The 18,588-nt window shown below is 44.4% G+C and overlaps 1 protein-coding gene across 1 annotated transcript in view; it reads right to left on the minus strand.

Annotated features, from left to right (window-relative positions):
* The window catches only part of BIN2 (bridging integrator 2), a 34,861-nt gene extending 19,078 nt beyond the window's left edge, over window positions 1-15,783 (minus strand). Inside the window, exons 1-7 of the mRNA XM_066614743.1 lie at window positions 15,706-15,783; window positions 9,671-9,751; window positions 8,969-9,023; window positions 7,601-7,695; window positions 6,711-6,806; window positions 5,269-5,376; window positions 2,860-2,945 (exon numbers count right to left, since the gene is read on the minus strand). Coding sequence (XP_066470840.1) covers window positions 2,860-2,945; window positions 5,269-5,376; window positions 6,711-6,806; window positions 7,601-7,695; window positions 8,969-9,023; window positions 9,671-9,751; window positions 15,706-15,783 — 599 coding nt within the window. The remainder of the gene's footprint in view (window positions 1-2,859; window positions 2,946-5,268; window positions 5,377-6,710; window positions 6,807-7,600; window positions 7,696-8,968; window positions 9,024-9,670; window positions 9,752-15,705) is intronic.
* Window positions 15,784-18,588: the final 2,805 nt, after the last annotated feature.

Consider the following 18,588-nt stretch of genomic DNA (forward strand, 5'->3'; position numbering starts at 1 on the left):
AAAGGTGGGTGGGACTCAGGAAGAGTCTCTCAACACAAGCTGCAGAAGAATCAGAAGGCATGGCTTTTTCTGAATTGCTCCACTGCAGACTGCAGGAGAGTAACTGCAAGTTTTGAAGCTCCCCCAAGAAAAGAGATATTGTACAGCCTAGGCTTTTTCATGATATAGTAATTTACTAGGCGGAGAGAGCCTGTATTGGGGGGGGGGGTTGTTTACACATTTGGTCTTCCATCTGAAGTGGTTCTGTTCAGTCCAGTAAGTCCTTGCAAGTCTGCTGAATTGGCAGATTGGTTGAGAACCAGCCTACACCTACATATAAATCAGATAATTCAGAATTCCTGGAACTGCACCAGTTCAAATTGTGGGTGAGAAGGGTGGAAATACTTTTCACAATCTTCTCTGTTCATGGAAAACTAGTATATCAGAGATACAGATAGTTGTAACTTAGAGGTCTATCCCAATATACTAGTTGGCTATATGCAAATAACCTTTTTCCAGCCCAGGAAAGCTGCATTCAAACCTGCATTCCTGCACCTTCAACAATTGGAAGTGGTACAGTCTCTATTCCAAATGATTGGCTGAATGTGTGGATCAGTTCTAAGACACAAGCCTAAACATGTGGGAATCCTCATGCCTCTCATGGGTTGGCACCATTTCTCTCTCTTGCTGTATAGTGGTATATCAAGTACCCCACGTCGCAGTTACAGGATGTGCTGTCAAAGACCTGCCATCCAATATTGAGTACAGTATTTGTCTGCAGTGATAAGTGCTGTACTTAAGGAGAGATCCTCCCTGTGAGTGCCATCCTGGCATGCTCTCACTCCCCCCCCCCATGGTATGTATGCTCTCCATGTTTTCGGTGGAAAAGGGCTCATGAGGCACAGAGAAATCCAACCCCCCTTCACTACTAGAGTTTCTTTTACAGAGTGGATGAGAAAACATGACTGTTATCACTGCACCTATGCACCCTATGCACCTGAAAACATGACTGTTATCACTGCACCTATGCACCCTATGCACCTGAAAACATGACTGTTATCACTGCACCTATGCACCTAGCTATTATTTTCTTAGCTAGCAGAAAGTGATAACCCAAATAGTCCACATTTAAAACTGGCTACATTAGAATAGGTTTCAAGCAATCTTTTTGTTTTTTTTCCAGCAGACTGGCTGGAAGATGTAAGGGCAGCACAAGTACAATGGCACAAATTTGGCATTGATTATCAATAAATGCATGCACACAGTTCTGGGAGGAAGGGAGAGGTGTGTGTGTGTGTGTGTACACAAGAAATACATGAAGATGACTTTCAAGCCAGCATGGGAAACAGGAACAAAATGAAATGCAACAAGAATCTTGTTGCGAACCCAGCTTAAGGGCGGACTAGATGTGACGCTAAACCTGTGGTTTCAACTTCCCTCTCTTCTTCCTGTGACCTTTAGTTCCTGAGAGGCGTGATGTGATATGCCACCACTACATGTTAGAAGCTATTGTGGGGAGATAGCAGCAAAACAACCAAGACAGTGCCCTGTGTTACAGAAGCAGGGAAACTGGATGCAAGGCTGCCATTTTGGGAAGCAAACCTGTTTGGTGTCCTGTCTAGATCTTCTCTCAGTCACTATTTGTTCACTAAAGGACACAGAAGCTAAAATTCCATTTCTTTCATTTTGCTGCCCTCCTGTGGTCACCGATCACCAGTACTTTTCCAACATTATTTCAAAAAAGACCACATTCCAATGCTAATTCAGAAGACATTCCAGGTGGCAATTTGTAGCACAGCTGAATTCATTCTTTAAGTTTACTGCCTTGCCATTCTTCCGACTGCACATTGCATCAGGTATTTTACACACAGAGTATAAGTGCCACAGAAGTAATAGTAATAATTACCTCTACTTGCCAGCCTGATTTCTGTGTTTGAAGTTCTGGATTTAGGTCTTGCTTGCATGCTCTGAACACCAGGTCCCAGTCCAGCTAATCTGCTCCAACTGGTAAATTTCTAAGAATCTAGGTACTGGGGCTATGGCTGCATTCTTAGCTTCTAGTGCTAGAAGCACTAGAGAGCTGGTTTATTTTTTAGGTTCCAGGATTTGCTGGGGTTGCATTGTTTTTTTTTAGGTTCCAGCATGCTAGCCATGCTAGAATTTCTCAGAACAAGCTCAGAATTAGAAAAGGTGGCCGCCACCATGCAAATGTCACTTCCCCCTATTTTTCTATCTAAAGAATGGAGGAACCTGTCGAAAACATGGCGGCTCCCATAGTGTATGGACTGTATGGAAACAATATAGTGATCTTCATACAATTGATTTCAATGAGGAGATGCCATTTTGTTGTTTTTTAAATAACCGTGCTGGAAGCATGCTCGCAGTGTGCTGGAAATGTCACTTCTGCATTTTTCCTAGGTAAAAAAAAAATGCAGCACATGTGTGTCTGGAAACTGCAGCATTGACTCAGTTTACTGCCCCCTAGCTGCATATATGAGAAGGCTAGTTGCGGGCTGAGCAGTAAAAAAAACACACTCTCTGCACACACTCAGAGACAGAGTGTGTTTGCGTTCCAGTTCAAGGTTGAGCCCTGGCCCCTAAACGTCTCCTCTGCCTGCCTGAGACAAGCTCTGGTTCTGGTTTTGGAAGGGTTTTTAATTGCACTTTAATTCTAGCATTACTGTGTTTCTATTCCCCATTGTTACCTTCCTGCCTGAATTCAGCCTTAGCTCATAACAGGGCTTGATGGTTAGCAGTGAAAAGGCTCTTTGTGAGAACATGGCAATTAACATTTAACTCCACATATAATTTCTAGTTCCAAACTTCTAGAATCAATGGTCTATTTCAAATCCCTCATGATCTTTAGCCAGTGTAAGTTACCTGTTGTAAAGAACTGGCAAGTCTTCTCTTAATTCTTTATTGAGCTCCTCAAACACAGCTTGGGCTTTGTAGAACTCCTCTTCAGCCTGCCAAACCAAAAGGGTAACCAGAAGCATAGAATATTAAGCACAATTGACAAAGGCAGCTGAGTCAATGGCTCCAACTTCAGATCTTGACTACACATTACATATATCAACAGGAAAAGTAGCCACTTTTTAAACCAGGTTCCAACTCTTAAGAATTCAGAAGGCTCCTTGAAAACAGACGGAGGAAGCTGGAGAGGGCTGTGGAACTGTGGACTACCTTTCTCCATCTGTCATTGTCTCTGTGTTATCATTCAGTTGCTAATTGTTGCTGCTCCCCCCCTCCCAACACCTAGGGAAAATGAGGGCTGACCTACATGATCCCTTAAGCAGTACAGGTAGTTTGGTGCTGATGTGCTTGTTTTCTGAACCCCAAAAAGCAAGTGGGGGAAGGGGGCAGGTTTATTTTCTTTTTCTTTTTTTTATACTTGCACATGGTCCCCATCTGTACTGACACCCTCTTTTAGATACAGCTGCTATTACCATCAGGAAAGAAGCTCCCATTAGCACCAAATAGCAGTGTTCTAGATTGGGAATATGGCAAGGGGAAAGGGTTAAAGTGCCCCTCCCAGCACAATCCTGAGCCAGATTTCTTACCTCCCCGAGGCTGCTGTTTAGGGAAGAAAAAATAAGCATGATCATAATGTGTGGTTAGGCCCTTGCAGCCCAATCCGTTGCCAGCTTCTGCCAGCAGGATGAGCACAAGCACAGTCACAAACCTATCATAAGGCATGTTGTACAAGCTCAGAGGCTCATCCCCACCAATAGAAAGGCCTGCATCAGCCTCCTGCACCTGTCAGAGCAGGTAAGCAGTCCATAGGATGGGAGGAAGGCTGAACAGGGGAGGGAAGGGGTGTAATGGGGTGGGAGAGGATGGGGCGGAGGGTGGATCAGACCTGGGAAGGGGGTGAATATGGCAAACGAGGCCTCCGCCATATCTTGAGCCTGAAAGCCTGACATGGGGCAGCTTGGATCTACACCAGCTATAAAGCTGGCACAGATCCAAGTAGCCCCATATAGGCTGCTGGGGCTTTACTCAGGGTAAGGGCCCCCTTGATAAGACTTCCAGCAGCCACAATTCCCGCATTGGGTGTGGCAGAGGCTACACCAGCCCCCCTGCACTGCAATGTGGGAATTTGGTTAGGACTGGGCTCTTAGTCTCAAAACGAGACATAGGATAGGTATAGGCAAGCAGTAAAGAAAGGAGGCCAGTGGCTCTACAGTACCATCTTGCCCTTCTCCACTGGAGGCTAGAGAATTCTCAACAGCCTGGCTTACAAATGGCTCCTTTTCAGAAGGTGCGCAGGGAGGCAGGAGCAAGTGGCTGCCTTTCTCCAGCTGTTGTTCATCCCAGCTTTATCTTACCTGTTCTCCAGCAGTCACTTGTCCCTTCCCCCCCCCCCACCTCAATTCCCAAGGACAAGCAGCCAATGAAAGGAGAGAAATAAGATATTCGGAGATAAGAAACAGATGGAGAATGGCAGCCAACAGCTCTTTCTTCCCTGGGGTTTTCCTTGCTATTCCTTCCAGGCTGCTCTGCCGATCTCAGCAGGAACTCAGAATTCTCAACAGTCAGAGCCTGGCTTACTTCCAGGTGGCTATTTTTGATTAAAGCAACACGTCCTCGTCCTCCTTGGCAGGCTCTAAGCATTTGTTCTCTGTCCCCCTTGACCCTTCTCTAGAAAGGCTCTGCTCTGCTTTCTGCTTCTGACGTGTCTCAACCTCCTCTCTCTAGCGTTTCAGGAGCAAGACTGAAGATATAAAAATAGAACACTGTGAAACAGAAAAGTTTCTGAGCTCTGGGGGCTTTGTCTGAGTGTTACATTCTGATGCAAGGTGGCAATTCAGGGATATTGGGATCTCTTTAAGCAAAGTTACCTCAATTTATGAGGGAATCGCATTGACTCACAAGGTATGCAAAGGAAAACTTGAAACTCGGAGAGCCAGGATAGTGTAATGGTTCTGGAGCTGGACTCAGACCTGCAAGATCCAGTTTCAAATCCCTGCCCAGCTGTGAAGCTTTCTGAGTGACCTTGGGCCAGTCACTACCTCTTAGTTTGTTGTGAGGACAAAAGGAGGGGAGGAACTATGTACACCACTGAACTCCTTGGAGGAAGGGTGGTACAGAAATGTGAATGCATGTGAAAAAAATGTGAAAACAAACTCTTGTTAATAGAGTTTTGAGGGGACATTTGGATGTATCTTGTTCCAGGAGCAGGTTGGGCTTTAAGGATCTGCGTTGATGTTGCTGTGAGACTATCACTACCTGCTGATTGTAAGAAAACTGCTCCATGGCTTGGGTTGGCTTTCGAGACAGTCTTTGTACCTTTGCAATTTTTGCTTCATCTTTTTTCTTGGCATTCTGCAGAGCTTCCAAGTGATGCCTGCTGCTGTCATAATCCACTAGTTTCCGTCCCCTCTTAGCAATTCGCTCCTGTGAAGAAAGAGAAATGTGAACTAGAGGGGATGCTTCACTTTTCTTCTCCATACAATCTCCAGATGGAGGACCTTTGAACAGAAGCCACCACTGAATACCGATAAACCAGCAGGCACACCTTGCAGAATTTAGTAGAGGCAGGGAGCGGGGGAAATTCACAGCAAGACTCAGAACCCTATTCTTAGATGTATACAAGATTGAATTGTGACAAGACAGTGGATTTTCAGAGTGTTTGCTCTCATTATCTTTTACACCTCACGAAAACTGGAGATAGAAGTGTTACCAAAGAAGAATCACATATGCAGAGGGGGCACAACTCTCTTCTTCAGCTCCCTCTAAAAAGCTCATCTGGAATCCAGTATCCCTGTGGTCCAAACAATGATACACGTCCAAAAAAGTTCATGTCATTGCAAGGGCTCTCATTTGGGCTCATGCATGATCCCATGTCCTAATGTCTGCCTGCTTTAGGAGGCCCTCCTGCTGCAGTATGCCAGACCCAACATCTTGAGATCTTTAGCAGGTATCACCCCCACTGCATGATCCACCTGAAGCAGCAATTCTGCTGAAGGTTCCTTTTATTTGTGCAGTGAGATCCATGAGGGGGACAAAGCAGGGCCCTTTCAGTTGAGACCTTGATATTATACCCTTCCAAGAGATGGCTGCATAAGCCTCTGCTACCTGCAGGCTCTCCTTTGAGTGTCTTTACACTGTGATGCATCTTTACTTTAAGGTCTCATAGTCCAGAATGACTTTAAGGTCACTTTAAAGTCCAGAATGCTGCATCTCCACTGCAAACACAGTTGTTTCATGATGACCCAGATAGGGTCTGCTGCTGAATGTCTGCTTTGGTCCTAAATAGCCAGTATGCATTGGCAGAGAGCATTTCAACATGAAAATCTGGAACTGTGCAGATCATTAAAGGTATTCCCACTGTCTTCTGGAAGGCTTCCTCTGAGTGTTGTGTAATGGAGATTAAGAGCTTGGAGAGAGAGAGAGAGAGAGAGAGAGAGAGAGAGAGGGCTTGGAAAGAAAGGGTGAAGATGCAGGGGAGAAGATACCATACCATTTTTAATTGTTTTAAAAAGGGCAGGAGGGAGTAAAAAGAGAGGAAAGATAAAAAGACATATAAAAACATTCAAAACAGAAAGGCTAGCATAAAAATTTGAATTTATGTTTTTACAAAGAAAATGTCAAGGAGGTATAGGAAATATCCACGTCTCTTTCACAATCATGATGGCTAGAAACATTTTAAAATGAAAAACTGAACTTTTCAAGGTGCCACGTTCCCTAATAAGTTTTGGATTCTACATAGGTAACCCTGGAATCCATACCTTAATTTCATTAAACTGAATCAAGTAATTCTCCATGGTCCTGATTGCCTGGTCTGCAAACTTCTCCTCATAATCTTCCCACAAAAGATCATTGCTCTGCAGGTAAAACAGATGGAGACATTTCAGAATGGCATTCAGATAGTACACTAATGGCCCAACCCTAACAAAGACCTGCGCCAGCAGAATGCTTATTCCGACAATGTGTGTTGTTGCAAAAGTCCTGTAGCAGGGTGGGGAGGATGGAATGATGCGAAAGGGGCTGGGGTGGTTGGACTGGGCCCAGTAGGGAAATGGGATTGGCAGCAACAGCACACACCATATCCAGCCCCCTGGCACAGGTCTGAGTTGACCCATTGTGGCTGCTGTGGTTTATCCCAGGGCAAGAGATCAAACGTCCCCTTACCCCCTGAGAAGACCTCCATTGCCTGCGTCAGTGCTGCTGCATCACTGCATGGGGATTTACATTGGATTGGGCTGTAAGTATCCTACGTACATACAGATCACGTTCCAGCAGACTGTATGTAAGTTGAAACAAATGTAGGTTGAAACATCCAGTTCTTTCTGCTCTAGCACTATCACATTTGTGCAGACACACCACCAAAAGATGTACTGCACTTTTGCGACAGGACCAAAGCAGCCACCCTTAACCAGGACATCTGCAACTCAGGAAGCCCATGTATAATGTATATACAGTACTCCCCTGCCTTTTTGAGGTCATCCTATGTATTTCTTCATTCAGTGACTGCAAAATCAAGCAATAACTTGCATGTATGAAACTGCTAGGCAGATAAATTCAGGAGAACTAGTACTCAAACCAGAGGCCTTAACTATATTACAGGCCCAGGGCCAAAACTTGATTGGGAGGTCCATAATTGGATTTTTCAACTCACGTTTGCAATGGCTTTCAAGTCTTCATGCCCATCCCAGTCATCTCTGTAAATTTCTTGCAAGGTTTCAGAGACTTTCTTGGAACTTTCATGCATCACTGCAAAAGGATTAAAAAAATCCAGATTAACTCAGTGTTCCCACTGACTCAATGATTAGAGTTTTCTGAAATCAAGTTTCTTTGTTGTCAGTGACCAATCAATACATGTGGCCTGCTGCATGAACTGCTTCTTGTTCTCAGCATTGCAACCTTTGTAGGATTCGTAGGGCAGAAGGAAACTCTGGAGCCCCTCCTACTTGGACTGAGTGTAATGGAAGAGGAAGGCTGTGTTGTCTTGTTCACAAGGCAGCGGAAATAACAACACTGAAGAAGCAGTTCATAAAGTGAGAAAAAGAAATGGGGTGCGTACAGCAAAAGAAGGAGAGGCAGGCAAGGGAGAAAGTAGCCCAACAAGATCCACTGATACAGGCCAGTGGCTCCTGTCAGTCATGAATGGCACAGATCACAGAAATGAACAATGATGAGGTGAGAGAGTAGATCTCTTAATAGGAATGGTTGGTTCACCAAGGTCATTGACTCCTGGGTTTAAGACAGTTTTGACAAGAAGCTCTTGATAGCTGGCTCCAAGTGCCTGTACTGTAATCCCCAACCCCCTTTGCCAGTTGCTTGATGGTACAATGAGTAGGGAACTGGCTTCCGGTCTTCTGGCTTGAGCCCTGTGGCACCACATTATCTTGCTGCAAACTGTTTCCCTGTGTTCTGAGTTGATTTTAAACTGAATTATTGGACCCTCCCCTTTGGTGTGATGAAAATATTATCTGGAGTGTGAAATGGAAATAATTAATTCTCACACAAAAGGATTCCACGCAAACATGGCTTGGTGTCTCTAAGCTTCCTAGAGACCCCATCCTCCTAATCATCAGAAAGCTGTGCCTAATTGTGCTAGAGATTTTCTTTACCACTGTGGTGGTGCAGCAACAGTGCTAGACTCAGTCCAGACTCCTGCTCAGAAGTTGAGCTCTCAGTCTACCTCAAAGTGTTGCTTGAAGCAAGGAGAATGAGGTATGCTGCTCTCAGAGGAAGAGTGGAGGATTTTTTGTTTTAATCATCCAAGATAGACATGGACAAGAGTAAAAAAAAAAAAAAAGGAGAATTATTATGCTGTTGAGAAAGTTTGCCTTATGTAGACTTCAAGACTCCACAAGAGATGGCAGCTAAGCTAAAAACACAGTGAAAACTCTTGTCAACTTGTCTCATCATCTAGCTCTTGTCCACCTTGCGCTCAGGTTGTGCAGCTGAACAACGGAGGAAGTGGCAGCAAACAGTCTAGTACTGACAGATATGACAGTTCTGCAAACTTGGCTCACTTTACCTTTCACAGCACTGAGGAAAACCTTGAGGTCCTTATAAAGCCTGTGACCTTCAGTCTGGGAAAAAAAGAGGAAAGGCAGAAAGTACTTGTGTCAGATGTGGATGCCAATTCCTGCATGTCATTTTCATCATTCTCTTTAGATGCTCAAAGCAAGCAGGAGGAAAGAAAGAACAAAGCATGATGCTTCTGCCTGTAGTGCCCTCTCATCTTTAGCTAGGAACATGTCATATGAATAGATATCCTCAATAAGGTTCTGTTCAAGATATCATGATATTTCTTCACCACAATAACTTTCAAGAAACTGCCTGAGTCGCTTTATGCTCCACCTCCATACACCATCTCCTATTAAACATACACCCCAGAGGTCTATTCAAACCTGACCTCCACCCTTTCTCTATGTATTTCACAAATTCCTTTCTATATCTTCTCTTCCTCCTCACCATCCCAACATTTCCAGACAGCGGGGAGCCTCCCACTTCTCTATCAAAGCCAGCTTCTGGTGTTGACCTTAGATCTGGAAGATCCTGGTTCAAATCCCCACTCAGCCACCAAACTTCCTGGGTGACCTTGGGCCAGGCACTATCTCTCAGCCTCAACTACATAACAGGGTTACTGTGAGGACAAAAGGAGAGAAAGAACCACGTACTCCACCCAAGTTCTTTGGAGGAAGGGCCGTATAAAAATGTGAGAAATAAATATAACCTGCTGTTGTTGAAAATTGTATGCACTTTGTTCAAACTGCTCATCTTTAGTTTCCACTGTTTTTCCCAGTTTCTGCAAAACCTGTAGAGAAAGGAAAAAAAGATAGTAGGGTATTAAGATCTTCTCCACTAACCATTCAGTTAATTGCGTATACCTGGGGTGTCCAAAGTTTTTGGCAGGAGGGCCACATCAGCTCTCTGACACTGTGTCGGGGGCCGGGGGAAAAAAGAATTAATTTACATTTAAAATTTGAATAAATTGACATAAGTTTACATAAATGAATATATTAAAGACAAACTTATATGAATGAATGAAGGTCTTGCAATAGCTCAAGGCCTATGAAAGGCCTTGCACAAAGCAAGGCTGGCTTTTCCTTTGGGCCAGTGCAGGCTCCAACAAATCTCGGGAGGGCCAGAGTCTCATTGGAGGCTGGGGGCTTCCTGAGGGCCGCATTGAGAGGCCTCGAGGGCTGCATGTGGCCCCAGGGCCGGGGTTTGGGCACCCCTGGCGTATACCCTTAAGAGCATTTAAAATGCCTGCTTGAATTGCCACACTTTTGAGTATGCTTGTTCTTGAGGCACAAAAGCCAAATGACTACAAGAAAGAAAAGTTCACTATCCATTTTTAGGGTCTCAATGACAATACCAATGATTGGATGTGGCACTGGATGCCCAGTTAATGAACAACCAGACTGTGTGCTGAGATACAACTGTCCATAAATAGGCAACAGCCTGAATTCATAGGGTTCTTCTTGCAGAATCATTGTTTTGTTGGAAGGTTATAAGAGTAGCAGTGGCAGCTTCACATGCAACATCCACAGAAAAGTTGCCTTTTTGCAGCCTAGAGAGCCATGCTATAGTTACAAATACCCCCATAATGGGAGAGAATAGGCATGGCTTCTCTTGCCTGTTCCAGTCCAGTCCTGTTATCTTCCACTTGCCCATCTGCTGGCCCAAGACCTTCTGATGTCTGATGCAGCATGCCAGATGCTGCATCTCTTACTTGACAATGTGCCAGCCTCCTCCTCTTCTCCAATGTTCTAGCTCAGCACTCCACAGATCCTTTCCTCTCTGTCCCCCTCTTCCTTTTCCAAACCAGGGACTGGAAAGAGGAGGAACTGCAGTGTAAGCAAGAAGGTGGACAGAGATGAGCACTCCCACCAGTGCTGAGGCAACCACTTCAGTTGGCCTCATGAATGGGCCAGCTCTGGTTGCAATAAGCAGAATTCCAGGTATGTCTCACATTAACCAGGAAAGCAGCAATGAAAATATCACAGACAGAAATATCACCACAGCTGCTTTGTCTGCTGTTGCACTGGCGAACTGAAAACTGCAGAGCAGGTCTCTGAGTTGCAAGTGATAGAACACAACTACAAAGTTTGCCTTAACTCTGCTTTTCAGCATTCTGAAAGAAGTGTCACCTGGTTTTGTGGCTGACAATAATGCAAGTTAACTTTCTGCAGTTTCCCACATCCTAACCCTGTAGGCGTAGAACAATGCTAAAGGCACATGAGCTGAAGAAACAACCAAAACCACAAGCAGCAAACAATAATCTCTATCAACAGGTTGCAAGCCAGTGACAGGCTGAGCCCTAGTTCTTTTCCCAGTCAGCTTAGCAAACCTTCCTGTACTTACAAACACTGTAAGGCACCACAGAATGAAACTGCTTTTATCAGTTTGACTATCAAGGCTTTCCCCAAAGAATTCTGGGAACTGTCATTTGGTGAAGGCGTTGATCATTTTTATGTCTGAGATCCCTTACTCCTCTCACAAAACATTCCCAGAGTCCTCTGGGAAGAGATAACCAATTTGTTTGTGATATGGTTATATGGTGTCTTCTCTCAGCATGGCTTTGGGTGTTACACTCAAAAGCAGATAACCAAATAACTTGTGCATCTGATGTAATAGCTAAAGGGGGGATTCTCTTCTCCCTGATCCTCCATGATACTGATCTCCATATCAGTCAGGTCAGATGACCGCACTCACCTTGTGGTAATAGGGCCACATTCCCCTTTTCGGATGTGACCATGTATGAACAGCAGGAATCTCTAGTACTATACGTTTATATTCACCCCTCGATAAGATAGCCTGCATACACTTTCCGTGTGCAGCAGCAGTAAAAGGGCAAATTCAATACAAATTTCTTGGACAGAGATGGGAGCAAATGTCCAGCACTTTCGATATAGTCCAACATTTATATATATTCTATCTGAACCAGTATTCAGTGTGCTGGCATGCATACCTATTATTTCAGTTGCAAAGCTGTGAGGAAAAAAACCAGACTTCCATTATAAGTTCCATTATAGTCGATGGGACTTACTTCCAGGAAAGTGTGGATAAGAAAGGAAAATTTCCCAGGAAAGTACAAGTTACAGGTCATAGTAGGTATGTGCAAGCTCTTGGTTTTAGGTGCAGTCTGCCTCTGATTGCCAGATGCAGGGGAGGGCACCAAGATGCAGGTTGTGTCTGTTGTCTTGTGTGCTCCCTGGGGCATTTGGTGGGCCACTGTGAGATACAGGAAACCGGACTAAACGGGCCTTTGGCCTGATCCAGTGGGGCTCTTCTTATGTTCTTAGGATTGTAGCCTTTAATACATTTTATAACTATGGGCACAATCCTAACCCCTTATGTCAGTGCTTTCCAGCACTGACATAAGGGCAATGCTGCTCTGAGGTAAGGGAACAAACATTCCCTTACTTTGATGAGGCCTCCGTGAGTGACACCCAACTGCAAGATGCAGCACATGTCCCATTGGCACTGCTGTGCCAATGCTGGAAAGTACTGACATAAGGGATTAGGATTGCGCCGTGTCATCTAAATCCAGAAAGATGAAGCAGATGAGACATTAAACTAAGTAAGGACCAGATTGCTCATGAACCTTCTAGACTGTGCATAAAATTGTGGCAAGAAGAAAGGTTTGGGTGAGGAAACAGACAAAGGAAGGAGTCGTTTTACCCTGTCTCAATTTAGCCACAAGAGATCAAATGGCCAACCCATACTCTACTGCCACCTCAGCCTGGGAGAGGTGTATCTGAAGGCTATCAATTAATTCCACTTCCTGAGTCACCATCTCCTCTGGTTCATGCTGAATTCAGCAAATTTTGTTCAGTTTGACGGAATTTATTTTCCTCCCTCCCGTTTGGTTTAACTCTTCTGTCTTAGGTCTGAACTAGATGTGACTTGAGAGATCTACAATCAGATCTACAAATGTCTTTTTCTTTAGCTAAAAGCAGCCAATGGGGCCCGTTTTCATCACTGCACAATGTCTTTGATTTCTCAGAAATCTGTTCCCATAAGTTGCTACTAGCTGCGGGAGGGGGGGCAACAACAACAATATGGGTATCCTGCCTTGGGAAGTGGGAGAACAATTTGATTTGGATACAGCAGTGGAAAAAAAGGGTGAACGCCCTTCCTCCAGCACCAGAGGCCCTCAGTCGAAATTGCCTCCAGCATCATTTAATAACAAACTAAGCCAGAAGATGTCACATTTTGGCCTTTGGGGGTTACTGTTTTAATAGTTTTCATAAGAATTTGTAGCTTATGATTAGGGATCGGGTTGTTTCCTGTGGGCAACAACTGTGACTGTTAAAATTTGCTTATAATTGGGGTTGGCAAGCAAAACCAGTTGCCCCTCGTATCTGGGGTGGCTAGTGAAAGGGAGGAAACTGTTTTTCTGTGTTGGAGATGAATTCATAAAGCCTCACCTGAATATGTTAGTTCATCATAATCATAATCATTATCTTAGAAATTCATAAGGAGGGAACCTGAAGAAAGGTGAATGCGGCTTTGAAAATTCTAAGACGCTTGTGTGGATTGCAAGGGAGAAAGGAGCCTAGAAGCATGAAGGACTGTCATGTACAGTCAGTTCTTATTATCTGCTAGGGTTAGGTTCCTGGGAAACCTAGTGGATACCAAATTAGAAGATACTGAATCACTGAACCTATGGAAAAATGGGGTTAGGTTCCAGGGGACCCTCTTCACTATACACACTAGGGCTCATCTACGACTCCAGCTTCTGATGTTTCCTCCTCTGTGCTGGATATCCCTTGACACATTGAAGGTTGTGGGGATGATTATAGTGGTTTCTCCATGCTGGCTATCCCTCAACTCGTTGAAGGTTGCTGGCCCAACGCCTCAGAGTTCAGCAAGGGAGGGGATTGCTTCACCTGTCATCCTCCACCTGTTTCTTGGCTCCTTCCCTGGGCTTGCCCCAGCCCCAGAGCAGCCCACTGGTAGCCTATGTGTGTGAAGCTAAGAATGCAGTAGGTTGGAATTCAAGTCAAGAGGTTAGTTAAGTGTTCAAGTCCCTGGTGGTCCTGAATAAGAGCCTCCCTTGGGACCCTCAAGACCATGTACACCTACCTTAGACAAGGAGCTGAGGTTGTGAATGTCAAGTGACTCCTCCTTTTATGTAATAAGTGAGAAAGACAAAGACAACATGTGGTATAGATTCAGGAAGAAACAGAGACTGAGATGGGATGTGATTGGAGAGAGACTGAAACTGAAGCTAAAAGAAGGAGTCAGCTGCTAGCAGCTGCAGCCATGCTTAGAAGATTGCAAAGACACCATAAACCTCCAGTGATCTCACTTCTAAAGGAAGCCCAAACCCAGGTAATGCTGTGCCCATGGAACTTCTCACCACTTTTGGTAGCATTTGCCTTATTTATAAACATACAAGTTTGAACATCTTGAGTAGCACATTCCTGAAAGCAGCTTCAGTTACATGCATTTTCTAAGCAAGCCTGCAACTGTCAGCCTAATTCTGGACAAGATTGCTTAGGTATTGCCTCTTTCAAAAGTGGTTTTTGCCTATTTCAGAAGTGGTTTCTACAAAATCCAGAAGGGTGATGTAACATGGAAGTGCAGAATAGGAAAAAAAAAATTCTTTCTGCTTATAAGCAAAACCATGGGCAAAGTGTTTATATTGTCCCTTGATTAATACATCATGGGGTTGGAAGGGGGCAGATAAAGCTGAATGGGGGTGGTAGTGGAATTGAATCCTAGGCGTTATCCATCTTGGGGCCCTGAAGCGGAAAACAGAAACAGCTCAGCACAAAAGTTTTTCTTTGCAATGTCACTCCTCAAGTGACGCAACACCCCTGCCCAAACATCTCCTTGTCAAAGTTTGTTTATTTAATATTCTTATGTGACTCATCCTAAACATTTCCTGCAGATAACAGAATTCTCTGTTGGAGATTCCTAGCCCCCTTCACAGAACGACTGTTCTCAGCTTTCCCCGGAACAAGGGAATAACTGTTAAACCAGCATGTGGTACGGCTATACTATTTTTCTTTGGATTGATTGCTCTGTACTAAGGGTAGGCAGAAAGTAGGTGTCTGATTTGCAGGAGTGACTGACTCAATTATTTAACTTTAGCTACATTAAAAAAAAAAAGACCCCCCCCTCCTCAGTTAGGCTGCTGAAACAGAGAGTTTGGAGACTTTTTGCATTTTGGTACTACAAAGAAATTCCTGGGCCAAGCATGAACTCAGAGGCACCCTGCTGTTTTATGTCTATCTGCCTCAACTCAAGCCACTATTTTGTAAAGTGGGGTCCTAGTCAAAAAACAAAATTGATTCTGCAAATCTGAAGTCTGCCCATCCTAATCTAGATAAATTTCCCCCCTGACTATATATAATTACAAACATAGATTAGATGGCCATGCATTCAAGGACAGGAAGGGATGGGTGAGGGGTAGAAATGTCCCTTTTGCCAATATTTAATCACTCAAGCCACAAAAGATGGTTAAAGCCTGCAATCCAATACACACTTACATAGGAGTTAGTCCACTGAACTCAATTGGGCTCATTTATGAGTAGACAAGCATAGGATTGTACTAAAAATGTGTGAGGAGGTACTAGTCCACACTGAGCACACACCGACAAGTAAACCATCCGAAATCTTTTTCTTTCTTCCTAATTTTGCCCCACCTCTCCTTGTTCCTGGGGCATATTTTGAGAAGCGAGAGGACAGGCTGACACATCCCGCCCTGAACATAAAGCAGATAAATGTAAAATGACTTATCAGCATCAGTACCTTTTCTTGAGCTCGGCAGAATTGCTTTTGGACCCGTTTTGCGAACAGCCCGGCCCCTCCCGTCTTGCTTTCAGCCATGGCTGTATTTCGTTGTGCAATTTCTGTTTTCAGCATCAAGCTGTGGTTTAATTTTTTTTTTAACTTCTGTAAAAGGAAGTTTAAGAAAGAAGTGTCATCTGTCACTGGGCTTGGCACCCGCTTAACCATTGGTTTGGGACATGTTTGCCTCTTTAGCTATGTGCTGCGTAAGCCCGCCTCCTTTAGACAGAATATACAAAGCTGAGAAATGACATGCTGGATCAGACTAAAGACCATCTTGTCCAGTATCCTGGAGCAAATTCTGTGCTTAGAAATGCCTTTCAGGCCTGGCTTCCTGAGGCAATAGAATGAGGTGGAGATAAGATAGTAGAAGGGACTGTGCCACTTGACAAAATGGTTCCTATTGTGGAAAATTCTCTGCAAATAGACACTAGCAGATCAAATGAGTTGGGAATCTCTCTCTCTTAGGTGCACTTTTTAGTTGCAGAGATTTATTGTATACCATGGACTTTTATAGTTGGTGTCTCTACCTATTGTCTTATATGGTACTACCTCAGCTTTGTCCCTTTTCATTTGGCTGCATGTATCTACCAAGCCTCAGTACTGAACATCTATATATGAAACATGCAGGGCTGGATGAACCAAATTACATACCATAGGTCCTCTTTATCTGTGGGTTTGTTACCCATGGATTTGACCCATGGCAGGTTCTGAACCTGCAGTGGGAGGACCCACAGAGGACCTCCTGGATGAGACTGGAAGCTTGTTCCAGTCACATTTGGGAGGTTTTCTGAGGCCTGAAGAGGCCATATGCCAAATCTATGGACCTCAGAACTCCTCCAGACATGGGGATTTTGGTATCTGCAGGGCTACCCTGTAGATACTGAGGTCCAAATTGTGTGCTATAGAGCGGAGCTTAGTGGCATTTTATTCTTACATTTAGTATTTATATAACATAGTTATGAGATTAGGATTTGACGTAGTGATTGAGCAGGACACTAGAGCCAGGGAATGAACAAAAAATGGTTCGCAGAACCCAAGTAACTCCCTAAATGGGAGCCTCCAACAGGACCCTCAAGTACAGCTATCTGATAGGAAGGGCAAAGGCATAACCTCTCCTACACCCTCTGTGTGCTATGTTCAGAGCAAATGTGCAGAAATGAGCACTTCCCATGGAATAACAGCAACTCTGGATGCAAAACCCACGTGGGCTTCCTTGTGCATGAGTGGTTTGCTATAGAATAGGCCAGGTACATTTTCACTTTTTAATCAGTAAGTTCCAATTCTTCCATGTTGATTTTGAATGTATGGCTGCAAAACCCACATGGATTTTTATATCTGTGAGTTTTGAGCCTTTGGAGGTGGCAAGACGCACCCTAGACTGGCTCCCATTGTAGCCTGTCATCTCATTTTTGACTTTAAAGAGCAGCCGTCTTCTCCCCTTTGCTTTTGGCAAATTTAAAAGAACAGTGTGAAAGTGGAGCTAGCTTGAATTTTGACTGACAAGGACAGATCCATGATGAAGGAAACCAGTGATTCAACTGTTCCTGCTACTCCTGTCAACAGTGAGAGGCTTTCTCACCATCCAAGGAACCCTTTGTAGGGAAGAAGGAGTTAAGAGCTTTCATTGATATTTGCAGGAAAGGGCTGTCCAGGAAACTCTTGCCAAAAATTACCAAAATATAGAGCAGTTCTGCAACATTTTGGAGAAGCTGAAGGATGTGGGCTAGTAGAGGGTCCAATTCTATCCAAAATTCTGGTGCCCATACAGTTGCAGTGCAGCTCTGAAGCAAGGAAACAAACATTCCCTTACCTTGAGGAGGACTTCATGGCTGTATCAGTGCTGGAAAGTTGGACAGGATTGGGCCCTCAAGTTCAAATCCTTGCTTAGCCATGCTGCTTAATGGAGGAACTTGGGCTTGTTGCTAACTCTCAGTCAACCTACTACACAGAATTGTGAAGATAATATGGGGAAGGAGGAGTGCTATATGTGCTACTGTGCTTCTTGGGCAAAAGGTGGGGTAACATTTAAGAAATAATATTTCATTTTGGAATTTTTTAGAATTAAGAACATCAGCCAAGAAGTCTTTTAGAAATCATTTTGCATATTGATGTGTGTGTGTGTGTTGCTCATTTTAATAATAATACATCTTGAATGAAAAATTTAAAAAAGGTGTTTGCGATGAAACACATTAAAGACTCCATAAGACTCTTTCATTCCTTCTTTTAAAAGAAATCAAGACATGATGTGAGAATTTCATGAGGGAAGCTCCAGACTTCTTTTTCCAAAAGCTGTCAGGCAGGAGGGCAGGTTTGGATCAGGGCTGGGAAATGTGAGTGTGCCTCAAGGCAGCCTCAGGTGTGCCGCAGGGCCAGAGGAGGCAGGCAGCAGGGGCTGCGAAAAGAGGAAGGCTGCAATCCAACCCTCATTTACCTGGAAGAAAGCCTGTTGACTGTTATGGGACTTACTTCTGAGTAGACACGCCTAGGATTGGGTATCAAGTCCCTTGTCTGCCCTGCCTGCTGATTGGACAACCAGAAAAGCCTGGAGGAGGTCTGGGCGGAGTGAGAAGGAGGAAGCTGGGGCAGCTGAGCAGGCAGGAAGGGAGCAAGTTTGCTGAGGCCACCAGCCTAAGAACGGGCTGGCTGAGGGTTGACAAAAGTCCCTTCTCCTTTCCACAGTTGCCTGCAGCTTCCCCAAAGCAACTCTCCCTGCCGCGCCTTTGCCTTTCAGAGGAAGGGCGCTGGGCCACAATCCTATCCACACTTTCCTGGGAGTAAGCCCCATTGACTATAATGGGACTTACTTCTGAGTAGACATGCCTGACCTGGGCTGGGCTCTCA

This window comes from Tiliqua scincoides, chromosome 2 (genome assembly GCF_035046505.1).
Source record: "Tiliqua scincoides isolate rTilSci1 chromosome 2, rTilSci1.hap2, whole genome shotgun sequence".
NCBI lineage: Eukaryota > Metazoa > Chordata > Lepidosauria > Squamata > Scincidae > Tiliqua > Tiliqua scincoides.